The following is a 14058-nucleotide window of genomic DNA, read 5'->3' as shown; positions in this document are numbered from 1 at the left end:
AGACATCCATCAAGAGAGACTCTGTTTAATTTTATGTTAACACAAAAACTCTACCGAGCTTAAAAGCTCAGCAAAGCTGCGAATAAAAAAGAATGTACAGATGCAACTTAGACATCTTCGAACTAACTTCTATCCTAATACGAGAAGTAACACAATACACTTGCGCAATTACCCAGATCCATCTGTCGGTAAGTATACGGACTTACAATGCTAAAATCTGAGGTTCAATTCCTCTTAGTGGAAAGAGTGCACATAACTCATTATGTTCCTCTGCACGACAACAACTCCACTATCTTCGTGACTCACGGTAATAATAATACTTCTTCCTACTTAATTATTTTCATTTGACTCCCACAAAGAGTCAATTGATAAATTCTACCCACGTAGATTTTGTATGTGAATACGGGTTTTGAAAGATTCAACCCATTACAAATAGTTATAAACACAATTTTAAACATAATCGTCACACTCACCACTGGAACCATTTGTCATGCTTGACAAATAGTATTTTGATCAATCAATACACCTCTTTACAAATATATCATATATATCCACAAAGCTATAAACCGTGACTATCTTTACTCATGTAACGTTGATCGTTTCAATATATTTGGTCAATTATCCAACATAATGCAGAGGAATATTAGTGTTTAGCAGTTAAAACACTAAGAACATCACACCAGATGTGAAGTAACAACACGCCAGCTTACTCTATGTTTCAGTCAAAGTAGTTTACCACATCTACTTATTCTCTGTTTCAGTTACAGCTGTTTAAAAGGTCAGCTTGCTCTGTGTCACAGTTATAGATGTTTACTACGTCAGCTTACTCTAGGTCTTCGTCATAGCTGTCTACCACGTCAACATATTCTCTGTTTCAGTTACAGCTGTTTATCACATCAACTTATTCTCTGTTTCAGTTATAGCTGTTTCCCACGTCACCTTACTCTGTGTTTCAGTTTTTGCTGTTTACTGCGTCAGTTTGTCTTCAGTCATAGCTCTCTACCACATCAACTTATTCTATGTTTCAGTTATAGCTGTTTAAACGTCTGCTAACTCTGTATTTCAGTCATACCTCTTTAGTATCAGCTTACTGAACGTTTCAGTTATAGCTGTTTCTTACGAATTCTATATTTCAGTCAACTTACTCTATATTTCAGTTATAGCTGTTTCTTACGTCAACTTACTCTATATTTCACTAACAGCTGTTTACCATGTCAGCTTACTCTATGTGTCACGTTAAAGTTACAGCTGTTTACTACGTTAGTTTACTCTATGTTTCAGTTATAGCTGTTTCTCACGTCAACTTACCTGTTTCAGCTTACTTTTGTGTTTCAGTCTATAAATGTCATACCACGCCAGCTTACTCTATGTTTCAGTTACAGCTGTTTCAGTCATAGTTTCTCTACCACATCAACTTACTCTATGTTTCAGTTATAGCTGTTTACTACGTTAGCTTACTCTATGTTTCAGTTATAGCTGTTTCTCACGTCAACTTACTCTATGTTTCAGTTATAGCTGTTTCTCACGTCAACTTACTCTATGTTTCAGTTACAGCTGTTTCTCACGTCAGCTTACTCTATGTTTCAGTTATAGCTGTTTCTCACGTCGACTTACTCTATGTTTCAGTTATAGCTGTTTCTCACGTCAACTTACTCTATGTTTCAGTTATAGCTGTTTCTCACGTCAACTTTACTCTATGTTTCAGTTATAGCTGTTTCTCACGTCAACTTACTCTATGTTTCAGTTCAAGGTGTACATAATGACAACAAAACATTCTAAGACACTTGAACTTCCTCCTGATGGCATCAAAACAAACATCCAGTGGCATGTTCTAAGTATTACTTGGTAACATTAATATGCATCCAATGGCATGTTCTGACCGTCTCCATACTGTAGTCACATTACTCACCTATCTGAAGACACTAACATGTACTTTCAACCAAAAGTAATATGGTCATAGCAAGAATTTTATGGTAAAATTATATTCCTTAAGTTATAGTCATGTCTTATGGCTAAAACTGTATATTTTTTTCTCAGATGTAGTTGTGTTATTTGAGCAAATACAATAACTTTGTCTTCCAGTGTCAAAGCTTTGAGGCTTCCCTAAGCCTATGAAAGGTGACGAAAGTTCTGTTTAGGTGCAACGTTTTAATCACATACCTCATAATTGATTTATTTTGGAATTCATCACAGAAGATGTAAACAACAAAAACTGATTTTAAATGTAATTTTCACCCTTATTTTAATCTTATTAAAGTTCTGATTTGAAGGAATGCGAAAAAAATGCACAAATACGATTTTTAAAGGTCGTTGTGGATTAAATATTTTAGTGCACACTAAATAACACGCAGTGCTCGTAACTACCTGGCAATGGAATATTTCTCTAGCTGCTTCAGAAAAAGAATTTCAAGATTAAACTGAGGCTAAATTACAAAGACACTAAATCTAAACGGAAAAACAAGCCAAGCTGAGAGTATAAAATAACCAAGCCTAAGGTCTGGCATGGCCAAGCGCGTTAAGCGTGTGCTTCTGTAATCCGAGGGTTGCGGGTTCGCGCACGAGTCGCGCCAAACATGCTCGCCCTCCCAGCCGTGGGGGCGTTATAAGGTGACGGTCAATCCCACTTTTCGTTGGTAAAAGAGCAGCCCAAGAGTTGGCGGTGGGTGGTGATGACTAGCTGCCTTCCCTTTAGTCTTACACTGCTAAATTAGGGACGGCTAGCACAGATAGCCCTCGAGTAGCTTTGTGCGAAATTCCAAACAAACAAATAAACAAACAAAATAAACTAAGCCTAAAATACGAAAACCAGTCAAGCTAGAGGTACAAAAGCAAGAGAATCTCAATCACTAGGTGTAAAAAAATGAAAAATAACAAAGTAACATATATTCAAAAATGTAATTTATAGAAAACTTACAATCTTTATTATCTTTACTGCTAGATTATTCAACGTTATCTGAACTGCTACACCTTCATACACCGGATACAGCGACTTTATCTACCACTAAAGAAATTGATCTACTGCACGGGATGAGGTTAGTTATGTATTAGTTTTTATGCTCAGTTTTGGAAACAACGGATAACACACAATTTGGCAACTAATTAAAAATTCTATTTTTTGTTTCGTTTAAAAAGTATTTAAACATTTGACTGAATACAAAAGATCTGTTGATTTTTTGATTTTTTGTGTCTGTTTGTTTTGTATAGATGTGGATGGTCTGACAAATGAAGTTGGAACCCCACGTCCCTCAGAGGACATCTTTTTTTTCTTTCCATCGCAGTGACCTCTGGTGGGTCTTCAATTGTTATCTCATTCTTTCTCTTCCGCTGACTCTTCAACCTCAGGGACTTCTGGTCTCTCATTTGGACTTTGTGATCTAACAATGTTGTTGTTGATATTGTTGAATTTATTCTTCTGTTAAATTATTGTAAAAACTAATAAAACATTCCTTAAGAAAATTCAGTGGTTTTTCGCACCTTTTTCTCCAGTAAAAATTAATCATACACTGCTAGAATGTCATGTTTAATATGGTAAGCTTCATGGGATATCAAGCTATTGTTGAGACGATTAGCTTAATCTAAAGACACAGCGACCCGAAATATTTCAAAACACTGGTCCTAAATAAAATACAAATCTCCAAAAGAAGTTACTATTTTCAACACAGAATAAACCATATTTCGTCTGTTAGTAAAAATGGCGCTTTATTTTTCATATTTCTTATTCTACTTAGAATAACAGACCAGGATTCACTGACCGAATCGAATGCAGATATTTTTAACTGAGTGATTAAATTAATGAGAAAATTTAGGTTTCAGTTTTCTTTAAGATACAGACTCGTTTCCTGAAGCCACCGCCAGAACAGCGATAAGTCTACGGCTTTATAACGCTAATATCAAGGGTTCTATTACTCTTTGTGAGCTCAGTAAATAACCCAATTTAACTGTGCTGTAAGAAAAATACACACACTTCCTGAATGAATTTATAATTGTTTTCCAAATTACACTTAAAATGCAACCTCTTTACGATCGATAGAACTATATACAATTTACCAAAGACACACAGTTAAGCCTAGTATAATTGTAATGCATGTACGATATTTATAAGGGATTTTTAACTCGTTTTGTAGCTCACTATATAATAACCTAAATTAATTTAGGTGTGAATAATACTGAGGAATTTTGAACAGATGAAAATGAGGTCCACAGTGACTACGTCACAGATAATGTTTTCAATTTTATTTTTGGTAAAATACACGAAATCAGAAAAAAAAATTGATATAATACAGTTAATTTCACCAACACAAATAAGCAATCATAAAAACATTTATTCTGTCACAGAAATAAAAAAATGGCATAAAGAAACATTTGTTATCGAAAATACAAAACAAAATTTGATCGCCATCTGCCGATAAGTAATATACACTTCGGTAATTTCACAGGTAATTTCAAATGGGAACATTTAACACTTAAAAATAGCTCTCTTTACTTGGAGAAAATTTATAAATTTTCAAATAATTTGAATTTTAAAACTGATGTTTCTTGCTTCTAATTTTGAAATATTTATTTTACACAAATCATTCTCAGTTTAGAACAAAACGACGAATAAATACTTACCATAACCAATGGGCTACTCTTTTACTAAATAATAGTAGGATTGATCGTTACATTATAATGCCCCACCTCTGAAAGGAGCGAACATGTTTTGTGTGACAGAGATTAGAACCCGCGACCCTCAGATTATGAGTCGAATACCTAAACTACCGTATACATTTATACACGTGATATTATTATAAAAATATCAACAGCTCTAACTTTATTCACTGTCTGAAGTATTTTTCTTTGCGAAGTATTTAGATTTAAATTTATTTTGACAATTAGTCTTTCTGTGTCAGAATTGTTTGGTTATAATTACGTTTAACTTCTTTGGTTCATCAAAAACACTAAACATTTGTCATGCTCCACATTTTGTGGTGTAGTACAACAAGTATCATGTGTTTTCTACTGAGCAGATCTGAGCTTGTTTTTAATACCAATATGTTCTCAAGTATAAAGTCAAGTTTGTCCTTGTAAAATAAAAGAAAGAATTTATTAGAATTAGGGACTTTTCATAATTGTTTAGTTTCTTACATTTCCTAAAGTTGTAAGTTAATCTAAGCCTTCAGCCACAGTAGTATTTAACTTAACGTGATTTTCACTTAACTTTGGTCGAACCATTATTATTTTCTAGGAAGTAACGTTCACCTTTAAAAGGTTTTATTAAAGAATTTTGGAAGAGTTGACTTGTGCTTTAATTATAAATTACTTAACATTGCTTTGCTGAAGTTAATAGTGCTGCATTTGTGATTTATAATGGTTTTACTAATCTTCATTGAATAACATTTATGTTTTAACTTTTAAGAAGATGGGCATTTGTTTGTTTTCATTTTTAGTGACAGTACAATTTACAGAGTAGAGGAAACACGTAACTAATGAGAATTCAATCAAAGTTTAACAATAATCGTGCATGTTCGACGCACCCAGTTGCCCTTGTTTTTTATGTTTTTATTTTGTGATTGTATTATTGTTTGTTTCTGTGAATATACATTTTTATCTTGGTAGTTCTTTAGACTTCATGTGGAGACCTAAGAGATGCTCAGTCACACTATGTAACCAAGTATATCACATATATCTAGTCAGTAGGCCTAACTGACTACTCAGTAGAATAAAACATTCTACGGAAAAAGCCTTAGGGGTCATAAGAGTGACTGTCAAATTTCATTATACGATTAGTCTATGATTCGGCGGAGGGTGAATACGGTATAATTGATGCCTTCTTTCTAATCTTCCTGGCCTGGAATCACCGGGTGATTAAGGCACTCAACTCGTAATCCGAGGGTCACAGGTTCGAATTCCCGTCACACCAAAACATGCTCGCCCTTTCAGCCGTGGACTCGTTATAATGTGACCGTCAATCTCTCAATGTTTTGTTAAAAGAGTAGTCCAAGAGTTCGCGATGGGTGGTAATATCAGACGAGCTGCTCTTCCTCTAGGATTTCCGATGACTCTAGATAAAGATTTCAAAGTTTTCATAAAGATCAAATATTTATAATGTTTTATATACTTAAAAATCATAAATGAATCTTAAAGGTTTTTGAATGTTCTAAATATTCATTCAAATTTTCTCTCAATAGCCACCCTTTCTGTGCAAACAGTGAAAGAATGTAAAGATGCAACTGTTCCTTTTCTCTTTTATACTACACATATGAGGTTGAACTAGGTAGTGGATGTTCCCTCCCCCTCAAACACAATTTGTGTTTTACTTCTGCTAGTACTTAAAAAACAAAAAACGCCCTAGCATTCTACATTAATGAACCACCACATTCGAGTCGAAGTACTTGGGTTGCCCCCCGCTGGTACAGCGGTATGTCTTCGGATTTACAACGCTAAAATCAGGGGTTCGATTCCCCTCAGTGGGCTGAGCAGATCGCCCTTTGTGGCTTTGCTATACGAAAACCACCACACCTGGTACTGGGTATTTGTTTAGGGGCTAAATTTTTTTCATTTATGTACTTATCTTATAAAGAAAATGTACAACCAGATATTGTTCACAACAAAGCAATTGTCCCCACTGTGGTGTAATGAAACAATACATACAATCAGACACTATTGACAGCAAATGATTTACCTCCATTGCTTGCTTTAGTCTCCACTGGAGTTCTTCATTTTCCATCGATAATCGATACTTTGACTTAACTTCTTTCTGAAACTCTTCCTTCAGCTGTATACTTTCACTTCTTAACTGTCTGCAAGTTGAAATATGAAAATCAAACTTAGTCAGACCACAGTTACTATCTAACGATTTTCTTGAACAAAGCAAAACAGATCTAGTTTGTTCTTTGTACAAGTTAATCTTATTTTATTATTATTTTCATGACATATATTGTCAGAAATAATATCTGACAACTGATGGATTATAAACCAGGTACAAATTATTTTAGTATAGAACTATTTATGGTATAAATAGACAGCTGAAAATTCCCAGTTTTGAGCTAATGCTTAAACTAAGGAATTTTCAGTGATGGGACAAATATCATATCTTAATGTATAATGTATAGTTTCAGAGCAAAACCTGTTTTATATTGGTGGCTGTGTTAAAATCGTTTCATGTTTCTGCAGATATAGTTTTATTAAAAACAAATTACCTCCACATGCATGCATTACAAAATTTGATCCTTAAAGATGTGGTGTTTACATACTCTGTAACAACATAACAAGTCTAGATAGTTGTTTGATTCTAATAATGAGCTGTCATGTTTACATAGTTCATAGTAACATGTTTATAATCAAAGTCATTGGTGGAATAAGTGTTCTATTTCTATACACACTTTTACAAAACACGTTTTGAACTGTGTTATACTCGATTAAATTATGATTAGTTCTTTTATCAGATTAGACAGTCTTTGACAAGATGAGATGAAATATAGTAATTTGAGTCTGTACTATTAACAACTAATAAGTCAAGTTTACGATCTTATGTTTACTCATGAACAACTTAAGTGATTAAGTCATAAATATAGTTAACAGTAATTTTACAGAAGTCACGAGAGTAATCATTGAAATGGCACTCTCTGTTGTAATCATTAATTTTACACTGTCTGTTGTAATCATTAAAATGTCACTATCTGCTGAGCTGTCGTAATAATTGATCTCAGAACCTGTCTACAGTAAAAGTTGCTGTTGTTTTATTTTAGAATTAATTTGTGATTTTATGTTTAATAAATATTTTACTTTTAAGATTTCTATATTTTACTTTCAGTATTGTCAAATTATAGAAGAACATGGTTAAACTATAGTCTAAGAGAGATACTGAAAAAAGTAAATTAAAATTATCGAATTATTTCATTGAAACTAAAAGTAATTCATAGATTACTTAAGACAATTAGCTAAATAGAAACACTCATTGTTCTAAAAAAACAAAAGTTAAACCCATAATAGACTAAATCAATGACACTCTCATGGGATATCTTAAGCCTCATTATGACATTATGTTGGATGAAATGAGGATAAAATAAATCATATCACAGACGTTAACACTGCTGTTTCCCCTCATTATGTTAAACAATTAGATACAAAAAGTAACTTAATCTAAACTGGATATATTCTTAATGGATTATAATTGAAACAAATACACATAGTTATGATTAATTCACTTGTGTCAAGGAAAATGTAGTTCACTACAGAGTTACAGTAAATGAATAACAACAGTTGGCACCAGCTTTTTGTGTCAAGGAGAAAGCAATAAAACGTAATATCAAATTAAAATCTCAAAAGGTTCTTACAAATAATTGTTGTTTTAATTTAATTTTTAACAATAACTGTACAAGCAATAACGATATCAATGCAAATAAACTTGGAATTAAATCAGGAGAATGAGAAGACACTCCTTAATTATGATTGTGGTGTTTGCTGTTTGGTCATACGTTTACAGTTAACCTGTAAACTGGTAATCGTATTTGATCACAACTTCAAATGATTTAGTTCACTTTGGACTTAGCAGTAGTCTAGTTGCTGGAACTCCTTTACCTCTCAGTTCGAACTTTCTCGTCCAACATCGCTTGTAAATCTTCGTTTCTGGCCTTTAACTTCTGAATTTCTTTTCTTGCTGATGGTAACTCATTCAACTAGTGATTTAATAAAAAAACAAACTTTAATTTGAAATATATACAAATAAATTTGTTTACATATTCTATAATAATGTAACAATTCTAAAAGATGGCTCTTTGATCCTAACAATGTGATAGTGTGTTTAACAACATATATATAGTCTCGAATAATGTAACAAGTCTATACGGCTCACTGATGCTAACAATATGTTGTTTTTATTTGACTATACTTAAATAGGTAATAAATCTACATAGCCATTTGATTGTAATGAATAACTATCTTGCTTAGCTATGTTTATAATATTATTATAATAAGTCTAGATCACTATTTGATCCTGACCATGTTAAACTGTGTTACTTAACACAATACAATAATGTAGTATAGCTGTCTATATTTCTTTTTTTTTTTGAGATGCTTAAACCCTAAATAAATATTGCAACAAAAACAATAAAAAAAGTAAAAATAACCTCTTCCTGCATTTCCAGGTTTTCTTTACGAAGGCGATGTACGTCTCCAACCTTGAATTCAAGCACAGTTTTAAAACTTTCGACTTCTTGTTCAAGATACCAATTCTGATCAAGAATCCTCTGCAAAGAAAATGTATTCCTTTTATTTCAACACGTATAACTAATGGCATGTTTGATGATGTAGTTTTACTCACACAGATGTGTTTTTATTTTGGACGAGCAATTAGCCCTTTTGTAGCTTTGTGCAAATATTCATAAAAAACAGACAAACAAACAAACATTGTAGCTTCTTCTCTCATATCTTTATATGTAAGTAATAATATAATCATCCATGATTTAGTGTGATTTATTTTTTGTTTTAAACATAATAAAACTCACTAATGATATTAACATATCACACCAGATTAAACATTAAATACAATATTAAAAATTTAAGTGTATTCTATAGATAAATCCACTGACTTTATTTGAGTGTTTTTGTTTGTGTTTTTAGTAGAGGTATAAAATCATTAATATACACAGGTATTAAAATTATTCCATTATTTAGTGTGGACAAAATGAATATTTTAGCAAACATTAGCTTGTCACATCAGAAAATTTCTAGAATTGTATCTCTTTCATAAAATTACTCCACTAGAGGGCATTAAAATAATGAAGTAAAAAAATAATATCATTACTGGGTAGCTGCTTGACCAAGTTAAGCGACAATGAGTCTCATCTATCAGGCTTCGTTGTTAAAACTCAATACCGATGAAGTTTACCTATTTCTAAAGTCCTGGATTTGGTTATAAACAATTTCAGTTTATAATGACAAATGCAACATATTGGAGAATGAAATAGTAATCATTCTTAAAAAACAAAACAAAACACACTTACCAGTAATATACAAGTTGATTTTCGAAAATTATATATTTTATTTATGCCATGTTGCTTATAAGACTTTCTTAAGAAAACAAGTTTAAAATAGAAAAGTTAATAATATGGAATATCTTTTATTTAAAGAAAACAGAAAATTAAGCCATAGAAATATTTTTGACAAACTTACTTCAAAGTAGGAAAGTTGAAATAATTTTAGTATTGTTTCCACAAAATTGGTAATCAGTTGAAAAAAAAACATCCAGACAAAATTTTGTAAATGAATTTTCTAATTTTATGAAGTAAAGTTGTATATTATCATTATTATTATTGGTTTAATACTGTAGTTGTTTAAAGATGTTTTTCTAAAGTGTCTATCTCATTTCTCAACCTATATTTGCTATTCTACTCAATGAGCTAGTTGCGATCTGCCCACCACAGGTGATGAATTTTTAGTGTTATAAGCCTGCAAAATTATCACTGAACCACTGAAGGCCCTATTCTAGTAGTCAGATACCAGTCAGAGATCATACCTGTAGTTTGGTGTCGGTGTCTGTCCGCAGATTGCTTTTCATCTGCTTCTGTAGGTCTTGTAGCTGCTGCTTTAAGATGTCTAGAGCTTTCTCGTGGCTCTCTGAAGCCTGTTGCATCTGTTTTGCAAAGCCGTTCTTTAATTCTGTTGAAAAGAAAAACAAAGATATTGCAGAACCACTCAACAAATACAGCCATGACAAAAGCCATCTCAATATCAATTTTTGTCTTTTTGCATTTGCCTTTAAACCTCGAACCTAAGCATTAACATCATTTGATGATAGTTAATTTTAATAAATGTTTCAAAAATCTAACCAAGCTGTAACAGACAAACAAAAACCTTTTCCTCTCCAGTGATATAATAAAGATTCTAACCTATACAAATGTAAAACTCAGTGCTACTAAGATTTTCATACAAAATTATGTATTTCAGCTGACACACCTAACAGAAATTAATCATTGTTCAGGCCTAACTTCAGGTATCCTGTGGATCTGGAAAGAATGAGTTACGATGTTACTGGTGCTACCTTAACGAACAGTTACTGACAATAAATATGACTAATGTAAACTGAAGGAATGGTTACTGACAACAAGTATGACTGATGTCAACTGAAAGAATGATTGCTTACAACAACTATGACCAATGTTAACTGAAAGAATGGTTACTGACAACAGATATGAATAATTTCAATTGAAGAAATTGTTACTGACAACAAATATGACTGATTTCAACTGAAAGAATGGCCACTCACAGCACATATGACTGATGTTAACTGAAGGTATAGTTACTGACAACAAATATGATTGATATCAGCTGAAAGAATGGTTAATAACAACTGGTAGCTCACCCTTCTAAAATACTTCTCATAATTTTGAAATTTAAAAATAGACTTTCAACATTTTTACCAACAGTCGAAAGTGTCATTAACAATACAAATAATTAATCCTAATATCCAACTTGTCATTATAAGTCATAACTAAAAATGTCAGTGAGTTGCGACTGAAAGATTAGGAAGAGAAAGCAAGAAGAAAGTGAAAACCCTAAGACGTCCACTGAGAAAAACTTGTAATTATATCTGTGTTAATGAGGTACAATTAATGTACAAATAAAGACAAAAAATACAAAACTTTCAAACAGATGCCAAAATAAATAACAATAAGTTATGTAAATAATATAAATAATAATAAATAATGGCAAATAACGTAAATACTGATCCTTTGAAAAAACCATTAGAAAATTTTCCACACACCATAAAAATTAACCAAGAAAAACAAGAAATAAAAACTAAAACTGGAGTAATATCAGAAAACAATATTTAATAATTGGTTTGTTTAGAATTATGTGCAAAGATACATGAGGGCGCTCTGTGCTAATTATCCCTATGTCGCAGCGTAAAGAAAAGGTAGCTATTCATCACCACCCACTGCCAATTCTTTTTTATCAACGAGAAGTGAGATTGACTGTGATATTATAATGTCCCCATGGATGAAGGGCAAGCATGTTTGGTGTGAGGGGGATTTGAACCTATGAATTTCACATAACGAGTTAAGTGCCTTAGCCATGCCAGGCCTAATAATTCATCAAACAAAATATGAGAAATATTGGAAACCAATGAATGAATAAAGATTCCACATATAAACATCAAAAACCAATGAATGAAAATAAAGTCAACATAAACACATCAGGAACCTGTGAATGTCAGCAACAGATGAATAAAAGAAACCCCTAAATGGAGACGAAAATAAGAATGAAATAATAGGATCCCATGAATAATAATAAGTACTTATTTATCACAGACATTAAATAAAATTTACTATTCTTGTGAAGTAATTTTAAAATAAAAATAACAGTCAACAACAACAATTAGGCGTTACTGAATAAGAAAGCAAATCTGCCCCCCCAAAATAACCATTTCGGTTCATTTAATAACCACTAGGTGATATTCAGTGAACTTATTACTCTTTATTATGCTGCCGAACTCGCTAATTAATGTTTTATTTCCAAATACTTTTAGAAATCTGAAATGTGTTTCGTTATTTGGATACATGAAATATTCTTTATGTCTTTTAACTTTTGATCTGAAAAGTCTCCATCATGAACATAAATATGTACCAATAAATTAACACAATGACGCATAAAAGTTTCCTACCTGTACTGATATTTCTATTTTTAAAGCGGTGCTTTAGATATGTTAACCTAATATATTCTTCCTTTTCTATTTATAAAGAGAGTAGAATTTCAAAGGAAAAACAACATTATGAGATGTAGATCTATAGTATTTCATCCTTTAATTCACAATAACAATGCTTTATGAGTTTAATTGCACATAAGTTTTTTATGTTTGAATATCAACAAAGGTTACCTTCAATTTCACGATTGTGTAGTTCTTTAAAAGATGCAACTTTTTTGAATGTTTTCGTTCTGGACATCTTTAGCGGACTGTGCATGGATATTTTTCAAGTCTTCAATCTTCAGGAAAATATGAAATGCAATTCATTTAAACTGCTATCAAGTGTTTTTAAGCATAAATAATATATTTTGTTGTTTGTTAATTTAAAACAAGAGATGACGCCACTAAAGTGTTATGGTAACCACCTTTTCTTTTCTAATTTCGCACAAAGCTACACGAGAGTTTTCTGCGCTGCTTGTCTCTACTTTAGCACTGTAAGACTGGAGGGAAGACAGCTAGTCTTCACCATCCACCGCCAACTCTTTGGCTACTCTTTTACCAACGAATAATGGGAATGGCATTCACATTATAACGCTCCCACGGCTGACAGGGCAAGCGTGTTTGGTGTGACGAGAATTCGAATTCACGACCCTCGGATTACTAGTCGAGAGCCTTAACCACCTGGCCACGCCAGACCTAACCAATTTTTGAGACTAAGTTTACAACTTTAGACCGCGGTTCCTTCATTAAGTCAACTTGCTTGGAACTAAAACGATAAAACTAAATAAACTCTCAAATATAAATTAAAATCGAGTCATAATTCATAAGTTCTCTTCTTATTTTGTATCATTATTAGAATATGGTCTAAGAAACAGCTCTTATACCAGGCTAATACTTTAACTGAGACAAAGTTCCTTCTATATAAATCTAAGTGTTTGAAAGTAAAGACGAAATTGCGGTATCCAAAGAAAAAACTTTTTTTTTGTTCAAACTATTAAATCATATTACGAAAAAAAAAAAAACCAAATTTCACAAATATGAATTCAATGCAATTAATTAATAATGATTTGGTTTGTTTTGAATTTTGCGCAAAGCTACACGAGAGCTATCTGTGCTAATCATCCCTAATTTAGCAGTGTAAGACAAGAGGGAAGGCAGCAAGTCACCACCGTCCACCGCCAACTCTTGAGCTACTCTTTTACCAACGAATAGTGACATTAACCGAAACATAATAACGCCCACATGGTTGAAAGAGCGAGCATGTTTGGTGTGACGGGAATTAAAAACGAAGCACATACAGAAGTTACATCTATCAAACCTACTTCATTAACTTAAGCCTAAATAATCAAGCTCACTTCATTCAATTAAGCCTAAATACTTAAACTTGTGTTCTA

At 32.4% G+C, this 14058-nt stretch overlaps 1 protein-coding gene and 1 long non-coding RNA gene across 2 annotated transcripts; one reads left to right on the top strand and one right to left on the bottom strand.

The window, feature by feature from the left end:
- Positions 1-1593: 1593 nt before the first annotated feature.
- LOC143248307 (uncharacterized) lies at positions 1594-3456 on the top strand. The gene is made up of 2 exons (XR_013026892.1): positions 1594-3032; positions 3205-3456. It is a non-coding gene; the product is annotated as an uncharacterized LOC143248307 (long non-coding RNA).
- A 4463-nt stretch (positions 3457-7919) lies between these two features.
- Positions 7920-12923, bottom strand: LOC143248100 (uncharacterized). Its single transcript, XM_076496536.1, has 5 exons — positions 12857-12923; positions 10496-10638; positions 9108-9227; positions 8560-8657; positions 7920-7941 (listed from the first exon to the last, which is right to left on the bottom strand). The coding sequence occupies exons 1-5, from the start codon at positions 12921-12923 to the stop codon at positions 7920-7922; spliced, it is 450 nt and encodes a 149-aa protein (XP_076352651.1).
- Between the last annotated feature and the right edge of the window lie 1135 nt (positions 12924-14058).

Source organism: Tachypleus tridentatus, chromosome 4 (genome assembly GCF_004210375.1).
Source record: "Tachypleus tridentatus isolate NWPU-2018 chromosome 4, ASM421037v1, whole genome shotgun sequence".
NCBI classification, from domain to species: Eukaryota; Metazoa; Arthropoda; class Merostomata; order Xiphosura; family Limulidae; genus Tachypleus; species Tachypleus tridentatus.
Note: the sequence above shows the minus strand (reverse complement) of the source record. Positions and strands in the feature narration are given on the sequence as shown.